At 43.0% G+C, this 10,428-nt stretch overlaps 1 protein-coding gene across 2 annotated transcripts; it reads right to left on the bottom strand.

Annotated features, from left to right (window-relative positions):
• Positions 1-463: 463 nt before the first annotated feature.
• TCEANC (transcription elongation factor A N-terminal and central domain containing) lies at positions 464-8,491 on the bottom strand. Of its 2 annotated transcripts, none has more exons than XM_033107578.1 (3): positions 8,404-8,491; positions 6,301-6,426; positions 464-1,729 (listed from the first exon to the last, which is right to left on the bottom strand). In XM_033107578.1, exons 2-3 carry the CDS (start codon positions 6,347-6,349, stop codon positions 663-665), a joined length of 1,116 nt encoding a protein of 371 aa, XP_032963469.1. In that variant the 5' UTR covers positions 6,350-6,426; positions 8,404-8,491; the 3' UTR covers positions 464-662. The 2 variants fall into 2 exon arrangements, with proteins under 2 accessions (XP_032963469.1, XP_032963478.1); XM_033107587.1 differs by lacking the exon at positions 8,404-8,491 and adding an exon at positions 7,962-8,386.
• Between the last annotated feature and the right edge of the window lie 1,937 nt (positions 8,492-10,428).

The following is a 10,428-nucleotide window of genomic DNA, read 5'->3' on the forward strand; positions in this document are numbered from 1 at the left end:
GGAACACGTGGGGATCCTGCCAAAATGCAGCTAGGATCCAGTAGCTGGGGGCCTGAGAGTCTGCATTTCTGACAATCTCCCAGATTATGTTGAGCTGCCCTCAACCACACTCTGAGTACAGCGAAGTACTAAGTGGCCAGCAGCACAATGGTTAGGGAGTCACCCACTCTCTCTCCCCAAACCATCAACTTTTAGTGATAGTGGTGTGAGCTTCAGAAACGCCATTCTTTCCTTCTGCTTAGGATTGTTTTAAAAATAGTGTGTACAACACCTGAAGCTTAAGCTGAACAATCATGAATGTCAACTACAAGTTTGTATATGTGTATATATGTGTGTGTGTATATATATGTATATATATGTATGTGTGTATGTATATATATATATGTATATACTTACAAGAAGCGGAGTACAGCAGCATTAGGAATAGAGACAGTGGAAATGTAACAGCTGTATGCGATGGATGTCAGAGGGGTAGACGATGGGGGGAGGGGGGTTGTCACTGTGTGAGGGACATAAATGATAAATGTCTAACTATTACATTGTTTTGTGCACCTGAAACTAATGGGAAAAAAAAGTGTGTACAAGATGTTAAAAACAAGCCTAAAAGGGTGGTACAAATAGAAGGTATCAGTCTGGTTATCGGCTGTTAAGAGAATATTTGTTTACAAGCACACCCACTTGCTATGGTACCACTGCTCCCCACATTCATTACAGATTACATAGGTCATCATTTCTTCATCGGGGTTTGAATTCCTCACCCAACTTGGAAGGAAAAGTGTTCCTCTGGCGATTACAGTGACCCTGCAATTGAACTTCTCACAGCGTCTGCATTTTATTTTCTTTGTCTGTGTGCCTTCAGTCACCTGGGGAAGATAATGTTCCTGTATGCCAGATTCCGTGTAGGAGGCTCTCAATTGTTTCAGTTCCTTGCTTGCCATTTCCATGACAGTCATTTCGGCAAATTCTCTTGGAGACGTGGCCCCGGAGAGCAAGTTTTGTTGTAAGTGAGAATTTTGGGGGTTCTTCAGATTGGCAACTTTGCTTCTGATGCAAGTTTTATATTTTTTGAGGTTCTTTGAATAAAGGGTAAAAATGTGCTCTTCGATTTCCCTTGCAAAGTTTTGCCACAAATCAGCTTTAGGCTGATGTGTGGAAGAACTAGTTAAAGCTTCATAAAGAAGTTCTGTGCATTTCGTTCTCATGGGCACTGCAGGATCCAGCGACTCATCTGGTCTCTTGTCCGCGGACTGAGGGTCAGCAGCCTTGATGTGCTCTTCCTTAGGTCCCACTGGACGGGGGCTATTTTCAGGCACAACCATTTCCGTGGCTTTTGCCATAACATCTTGGGACGATAGCCAAGAATTAGAACTGGAGCCACCCAAAACCTCATCCTGACTTGCGTCATGAGCAAGTCCTGCATTTTCTTCATGTCCACCTGTAGGGAATAATTTAGGGCTCTCCCCTGGTTTGAAATGAGGATCCTTATAAAGAGCTTTCCATTCTGACAGAAGACGCTTGGCTTTCTTTTTCACAGGCACGGTGGGGCAGTTTTTGAGGACTCTGTACACAGCCCTGACCACATCTGTCTGCTGGAGGTGCTCCTTAGTCACGTGAAGAATTTCTAGCTCAGTCAGGTGGTTGCCAAGATCCTCAAAGTTCCTTTCAGATATCAGTTGCTCAATAAGGGAAGCGCTCGCAGCGATCTGGGTCTTGTCAGACATTTTTACAGCTGCAAAGAAAAAGAGGTTTCCATTTTCTTAGGCTTGCATTTGCCAGTCACAGCTTCCTGCCAGTTACCTACGTGGTGTTTTCTAAAAGAGTTAGGTCATAAAAATGGGTGCAACATGTTAGAAAATGGGATCTGTGGTATGGTGTGGTTTAGTTTCAAAAATCTGATTCTCAGCAGTTAAAAAAAAGTGGCACTGCAAACAGCTTCTGTATCAACAGCTGCTTAAAGAAGCTTGCTGGAAGATCTGCTACAATTTTTTCCAGTTCTAATTTTACAGATCAAGATTTGTCATTTCCTTTGGATGGAATTTGGTGGTCACGTTGGAGATGAAATCATGCCAGTGTCAGCATCAGCAGGGTAAGGCTGAACGAGGCTGGACTACGTTCCCCCATACTCCGCTATCTAATTCAACTTGCTGATTTGATCATCTTTAAGTGGTACTTTTCTGAATATACAAGAATGAGAAACAGGGCACAAAGGAGATGCTATTTCGATGTCCCACGGAATCTAAAGAAAAAATGAGCTAGCACAGGTTGCGAGGCAGACGGAACCAGGTCTGACGGGCCCCAAAGTCAACAGGCGCCACTGTGCTGACATCTGCGTCTTCTGAACAATCAGTAAAGGCTCGACTAAGTTATCTTAAGGATTTATGACTCTGGATTAATTGGTCCCTAGGCCAGAGTTTGGTTCCCTTAACTGTTTTCTCTTTTTAACATTTAGGTGTAAAAAGTTGCTTGATGATTATGTCTGTGTGGATCTCATCCTGGACAGGCAAATGTTTACCTAACCAGTCTATTTTTCTTTGCACATAATCTACATATACACAATCTTGATAGCAGGGACCCTATCCTTCAAAAAACCATGGACTCCCATTTTATAGCACTTGATATTAAATAACCACCACTGAACGTACACAGGCTAACAAACAACACTGAAGCGATTACAGACAATAAACGCAGTTTCCCTAGAAACTATCTGACAAGTGCTGTAAAATGTAATGTCCTTTTAGTGAGCAATTCTACTTTTATAAATTTACTTTAAGGAAACGAGAGACAGGGAGGCTGTATATGTAAGAATTTTCTTCAAATTGAGAAGAAACTAGGTTCCAAATAGTTAAACTTACACACAAATATTAATAGCAGCATTATTCATGATAGATGAAAAGTGGAAACAACCCAAATGTCCATCAACTGATGAATGAATAAACAAAATGAAGTATGTCCATACAATGGAATGTTATTTGGCAATAAAAAGATACATACTACATGGATGAGCCTTGCAAACACTATGCTAAGACACAGAAGACCAAATATCGTACTAGTCCACTTACATGAAATGTCTAGAATAAGCAAATCTATAGAGACACAAAGTAAATCTGTGGTTGGCTAGGGCTGGGGAGCAGGAGTGACCAGTGGGGTAGAATGACAAGGGGAGTGGCTGCTAAGGGGAGCAGTTTTTCTTGGGGGAGGTGAAAAATCTTCTCTAAAGTTGATTGTGGTGATGAGTTACACAACTGTCAATATAGTAAAAAACCACAGACGTGTACACTTTAAAAATGTGAATTGTATGGTATATCAATTATATGTGAATAAAGTTGTTATTTAAAAACAACACAGCGTCCGATCCAAATTTTATTTAAAAATCACAAGTGAAAAGGCCAAAAATAGATACACAAAATTTTAGACAGTGGCATTTTCTGATTGGTAAGATTTGTTCTTTTACTCTTTTCTGTATTCTCTATGATGAGTATGTATTATTTTGATAATCAGAAAAGTTATTAGTCTAATATAATTTCATGAGAAACGCTATATGTTTAAGCTGTGCACCTACTGAAAAATGGCGCGGTAAAACGGAAGATCAATCAACCTTCCCTCTAGAATCAGAATATCGCAAAGGGGCTACAGCACCTGTGACTTTGCATTCACATTAGCATTCGCAATTTCCTCAGAACTCTATCGCTGAATCTAAAACGGTTGACTCTCCCCTCAAACTCTATTACCAAATATACAGAATTAAGTACCCTTGGCCACAACTATGAGGTTTCTCCTGGTGTTTCCGGGCTGGGACAGCTCAAGGATGACCAAGATTCTGGGTCTTACATTTTCACTTCCAGAGGGACCTGGAGTGTAGACAATCTGGGCAGTTTTTTTGTCATTTTTCTTTTTTTAAGTCATTTAACAGTCAGTCAGTGGGTCATCAATTCAGGATCTTAAGGGGCTATTTTTCTAATGATCAGGAATCAGTACTTCAAGATCATCGTTTTTCCTTTTTAAAATTCCACTTTTAAAGACTAACAACAGTAAAAGAGGTCTTCCTAAGAATCAAAGGCTCAGTAAACAACGACTAGGCAAGGTGGGACAGAAGAATAAAAGATACATGCCCTCAACTTCTGGACGTTTCTCTCGAAATGTCTGCCTGGGATCGTGGGGTCTGGAGGAAGTCAAGCAGCCATGTCACGGTGAGGTGCTCAAGCCCTCCCCCATATGCTGCAAAGTTTCCTAACAAAGAAGAAATATTTATCCTGCCTGCATATTCTATATTCATTCTATATGCATCACTACCGCAGAAAGCAGGATTGAACTTTGCTGGATGTCAGCAGGGTGGTTAATAAGAGACAGGTCTAGAGTGCCCACAAGGAGGTTAGGCAATATTTAACTCAGGTCAGATCAGAATTTCTCAACGAAGGGTCAGAGTCTCAAGGAGATTCTGAAGGCGATTTAACTGGAACTCCACGGCTTCAGTGCCATGCCAGCAGCAGTCTGTCTTACCAGCAAAACTTGTTCTTTACACACATAAACTTATAGAAGTTGATGTACGCATGTATAAGCACTTTGCTCTTCACTTCATATGTCCCTTTATTTACCTCTCCTCATTTATTTATTTTTAATTTTTAATTGTGGAAAACTACACATATCATACAATTTACCATCTTACCCCTTAAGTGTACGGTTCAGAAATGTTAAGTACATTCGCAGTGTTGTGCAACTAACCTCCAGAACTCTTTTCGTCTTGGAAAACAATTCCTTTCTCCCCGCTAGCCCCCTACAACCACCATTCTACTTTCTATCTCTATGAATCTGACTACTTTAGATACCTCACATAAGTGGAATCATACAGTATTTGTCCGTGACTAACTAATTTCACTCAGCATGATATCCTCAAGGTTTATCCATGCTGAAGCATGTATTGAGATTTCCTCCCTTTTTAAGGCTGAATAACATTCTATTCTATGAAGAGACCACATTTTGCTTATCCATTCATTCGTTGATGGACATATGGTTTGCTTCCATCTTTTGGCTCTTGTGAATAATACTGCTATGAACATGGGGGTACAAATATCTCAAGACCCCGCTTTCAATTCTTTTGGGTATACACCCAGAAGTGGAATTGCTGGATCATATGGCAATTCGATTTTTAATTTTTTGAGGATCTGCCATACTGTTTTCCATTCTCCTCCATATTTTTAACAGCATTTAAATCCTGTTAAACTTTCTCTTCCCTCTGTGGGATAATCATGTGAATATAAAGCATTTATTACCCTAGGAGGGTATAGTGTGGAAACAACTGGGATACAAAATCTTGAGAGCTGCCATAAAAAGACAAAGCAAACTGTATGTCCAGTTTTGAGTTCTACATAACTCACTCAATAAATATTTATTATGTACCTAGTACATGAGTCTCTCTACCTTGAAGGACCTTCCAGCCCAATGGAAAGAATACAAAGAAACCGGCCAATTTTACTCCACAAGGACAGACACCGGCCACTAAAGGACGCAGGAAGAATACTGAAACTGAACCTGGGTCTGCCACCATCGGGCCAGCTCCAAATGCGTGTACACTGCCTTCACTCTGATTCATGGCGCTTTGTTACAGGGGTCATCTTCCAGTACAGATCTCAGCAAGATAGTCCTTTATTTCCCCCCTTCAAGCCTGTCAGAGGTTCCCCTCTGCTCTCAGGATGGAGTTAAGGTCCTTGGTCAGGTGATGAAAAGCTGCCTTCCAGCCTCCTCCGTGACCCCACAGAACCACCGACAGGCACTGCCCATTTCACAGCTCTGAGCCTTTGCTCCAGGAGCTCCCTGAGCCTAGCCTGTCTCTCACGATGAGTCATTCTCAGTCCTGAATGCAAATCCGAATCATCTGGAGAAATTAAGGAGCAAAAACAAAAACAAACAATGCCAGGCCCTTGTTTGATAGAATGGTAATGAATTAGAATCTTTGAAAGTAGGCCTGGGTATTGTCTCAGTTCTCCAGGTGATTCTGATTTAAACCAGGCCTGCCACCACTGGAGAGGCACAACTCCCTTCCTGCAGCAGGCCCGTCCCAGTTATGCTGTAACAGTAACAGTCACGCTGTAACTCAGCCCAAGGACAGCTCCCACCCTGCTCCTAGACGGAACACACAGAACCTGACTTCGGGTTTTGCTAGATGAGTGACATTAAATCAGGAAATGTGAAAAACATGTACTGTGCCCAACTCACCTGAGAGCCTTCCTACAAATAACAACTGGTGACTGTCATATTTAAAATGACACGATGCCCCCAATTCCTCATGTTCATTCCCTCACTTACCTCTTAACAGTGGAAGACAATGTACATTTATTGAGCAACTCCGTGCCATACACACTCAGGTCATCTCAATCCTCACAAGAACCGAGACAGGTGTACAACTTATCTCCAACTTACGGATGACGAAACCTGTAAAAAACATCAAGTATTTGCACATTGTTTTATATGGTCCGTACCATGTTAATTTTTTTTTAATTGTCTGTCTTCCCCACAAGACCCTAAGAATGACATTTGTTCCATTCACTGATACACACCTGGCAAACACCTGGCCAGTGCTCACTATTACTGAACAAATGTTTTTTGTTAAATGACTAAACAGCACCCAGGATGCTCTCCTCTCTGCTTGTGAGCTTCATTCTGGTCACTACAGATCACCTTGCTTGTACCCATTGCACCTAAGCTCAGCGCCCCTCAGCTTCTTCCACGAGACCAACCTCATCTCAATTCTAGTTAAAAGGTCATTTAAAAAATTCTAGTTCAAAAACAAACAAACAAAAAGAGAGCATGGTGCCTACTGTGGACTAATCAAGTGAGTTCCAGGCGTCAAGCCATTTGTGAATAAGGAAGGTCAAGAAGATACAGTTCCCAGAAGTAAGGAGTATTGAGAACATTGGGTAAATTTCATGACCATTTTGTGCCTCAATTTCCTCATCTACAAAATGGGGGAAATCCAACATCCTAGGATTAATATGAAAATTAGACGAGATAGTCCTTATGAAGTCCTTAGAAGTGTATGCCTGTTACACTGTAAGCCTGACTGACAATTACGCAGGACTACAATGAAAAGGCTTACATATATTTACCACAGCAGGCATTGTTCTGGAACAGGGGATTAGCAAACTTTTTCTGTAAAAGGCCAGATAGTAAATATTTCAGACTTTGCAGTCCATCAAATCTCTGTATGGACTACCCAACTCCAGGCTCTTATGGAAGAACAACAGCCATAGACAATACATCAATGAATGGGTATGGCTTTGTTCCAATAATTATTTTTTTCAAAGACAGGCAGGCTGGATTCGGCTGCAGGCCAGTGTTTGCTGATTCCTTTCTAGAGCAATGCTTTGTTCAATAGCAATGTAATGCAAGCCACTGACAGAATTTAAAACTGTCTAGTAGCCATGTTAAAAAACAAACAGGTGAAATTAATATTTTATCTAACCCAGTGTATCCGAAATACTGCCATTTTAAGATGCTATCAATATAAACGAATTACTGACATATATTCTTTTTCATACTGATTCTCCAAAATTCGCTGTTTACACTTACTGCAGAACTCAATTCGGACTGGGCACAATTTCAAGTGCTCAACACTTAGGTAGCTAGTGGCTACCATATTGGACAACACAGTTCTAGTGCATATGCGAATATAGATGCTTACATACCTATACCCCTACCTTCTGAATACGTATCAAAAATAGAGTTTACACAGCACCAGCAAGAGTGGGCCATAAATATCCGTGGACCAAATGCACGTTAAAAGCTTGTAAATATTAACTAATACTACAGTATGGGCAAGGTACATACACCTGGCCTAAACCCTAAAGGGGAAAGATCAAAGAAAAATTTCCAAAGGCTGCTAACAAATCAGCTGGAACCTAGATCTGTTTAGGCCTTTAGATCTAAGATCTAGAGAGAAAATTTAAGTTTCCAGCCGTAACACATACACCTCTCCAGTTACACAGGGAGCCCCTCGTCTATGGAGAGAAATGATGCCAAATGTTGGTAGGGGCGTTGCAGTTCCTGAACAGCCACTCAATACTGCGCTGGGGTCCTCTCACGTCAGGATGATCCCTAGCAAAGGTGCAGCGAGTGCGAGGGAGCAGTCTAAGGGCCCGCTCTGGTCCGGGTTCGGGTTCGGGTTCCAATGGGTGTGGTGCGACAAGCAAAGCCGGAGGCAAACCGTCCCCGGGTGAGTCTGGCCCCCAGCCCAGAAGCAGCGGCGGCACGGAGCAATCTGCCCACGCCGCGACCTCCGCTGGAGAGGAGGAGACGAGGGCACGTTCGGGCCTACCCGGCCCAGGTAACACCGAGAGCCTCCCCAAGCAGGGGTGGGTTTCCCCAAGCAACGGTGGACAGAGACCCCAGCCAACCCGCAGTGTGTCTCACCGAGAAGCGCAGGCGACGCCTACGTGCCCTCACTGACCCCCTCGCCCTGAGGGAACTTCCGGTTCCCAGGGCGGGACCACGGCGGCTCAACCAATCCAAGCCCGCAGACCAAAGAACGCAGCCTGGATCCAGCGCGTGCGTGCAGTGGAGATGGCGCCTGCGCAGAGGGTCAGCGCCCGTGGGCCCGCCTCTCCGTGGCTGGGTGGCGGAGGCCGTATAGTCCAGCATCTCGGCATGAGTTGAAAAAAACTAGCCCGGCTAACGTTTTTGGGCAGCAAGATTTGTTGAACTACTCTGTAGCCTATCCTTTTTGCTTCCAGTCAAGACAGTGCTCAGCTAAATGTTGACAAAACTTTGGACAAAAATATGAATTATTTATTTAACGCAGTAATTAATCCAACAGTATTTACTGCACCCCTAGCATGCATCAGTTTGATACGAAAGTAGTAGACATTCATGAAGTAGCCATGTGCATCCCGCGCTAATCATCTATACACATCTTTCCGTGCAAGGGTTCAATAAAACCAAAGTGATGGTAGAACTAGAATATGTGGCAGCCTTCTTTGCTGATCCCCTCCTATAAGGTAACTTGGGGGAAGGTTCAAGGAAGCAGGGCTTTACTCTGGATTGAATGCTGTCAGGAAGCAGGTGATTCTATGATTGAGCAATGTAATAAACCTTACCTAGAAGGAGGGAAGACAGACCAAGGTTACATTTGTAATTAGTAAAAAATAAAAGTAAACAAAACCCAGCAGCGACTCAGTTATAAAAACTGTTGAAATACTGCCGGTCCATCCTGGATATAGCCTAAGAGATTTTAGTTTTAAAAGGCTATTGCAATAAGATTGTTTGAATCACAGAACAGTGCAACACGTATAAATCTATGGAACAGGCTGGGCTCCGTAGGGTGCACGTACGAAGAGACTCTTATTTTTTTTCTCACTACTGCCTTGAAACAACCTCTGTGGGCTCTCTCCCCTGCCCATTGGTTCCTCCAGGGCTGGAGCTTGAGGCTTAAGTAAATCCCACAGCTTTTCCAATGACTCTCAGGTATAAAGAAATAATCTTATTTTTAGGTTGTTAAAAAGTCCATTCTAATCTAATATAAAAAATTCAATTATCCAATTAAAAGCTCCGACCTTTCCTCAGCTCAGGTGTGGTCTGTAACTCTGGGACAGCAAAGGGGAAAGACATGGATCAATTCCTTCACCGACCTTATTGCAACCTTTCCGCACTGCCTCCACTATTTTCTGGTCTCTCTCAGGTGAGGGCAGGAGGAGGAAGGAGCGGTAAAACGTCCTCCCACCAAAGATAGATACGTACCCCCAGAATCTCTGAATATGACCTTATTTGGAAAAAAGGGTCTTTGAAGATATAATTAAGGATCTTGAAGTGAGAGCATCCTGGAATACCCAGGTAGGCCCTAAATCCAATGACAAGTGTCCTTATAAGATACAGAAAAGGAAATAAACACAGACACAGAGGAGAAAGCCACATGAAGATGCAGATGCACATTGGAGTTGTGCAACCACAAACCAAGGAATTCCTGGAGCCACCAGAAGCTGAAAGAGGCAAGGAGGGATTTTCTCCTAGAGCTATGGAGGGATTGTGCTCCTGCCAACCCCTTGAGGTTGGACATCTGGCTCCAGAACTGAAAAAATTAAATTTCTGTTATTTCGTACAATGAATAATGTTGTTACCTGGTATTGGAGTTCTCTGTGTGCTGATGTCCAAATGCTGCCTCTTTTGTCCTTTTGAGATTTTTTTTGGAGACACCCCCCCCACCCCTGTTGCTGGAAGCCCCTTCTCACCTATTCTCAGATGATACACTGTCTGGTTGAACACCAGCTCTTGCTTTTGGTGGCATGTCCCCACCCGGCCTTTTTCTGTTGTGTCACCTCATTGCAGACAGGCCTCTTGGGCAGGGTCCTTCCAAAACAGCCGAAGGCCAGCTGTTTGCTTGATGTGCACTTAGCCGAGGGGAAAACCCCAGCCATTCTGCCCTTCACTAAGCCCTGGAAGCTG

This window comes from Rhinolophus ferrumequinum, chromosome X (assembly GCF_004115265.2).
Source record: "Rhinolophus ferrumequinum isolate MPI-CBG mRhiFer1 chromosome X, mRhiFer1_v1.p, whole genome shotgun sequence".
Classification (NCBI taxonomy): domain Eukaryota; kingdom Metazoa; phylum Chordata; class Mammalia; order Chiroptera; family Rhinolophidae; genus Rhinolophus; species Rhinolophus ferrumequinum.

Excerpts from the sequence above, each read along its gene's own strand:
- TCEANC (XM_033107578.1), bottom strand. The coding sequence starts at position 6,349 with ATGGCACGGAGTTGCTCAATAAATGTACATTGTCTTCCACTGTTAAGA. Across the intron at positions 1,730-6,300 it reads TTGTCTTCCACTGTTAAGAG|CTGTAAAAATGTCTGACAAG; the intron begins GTAAGTGAGGGA and ends TTTTCTTTGCAG.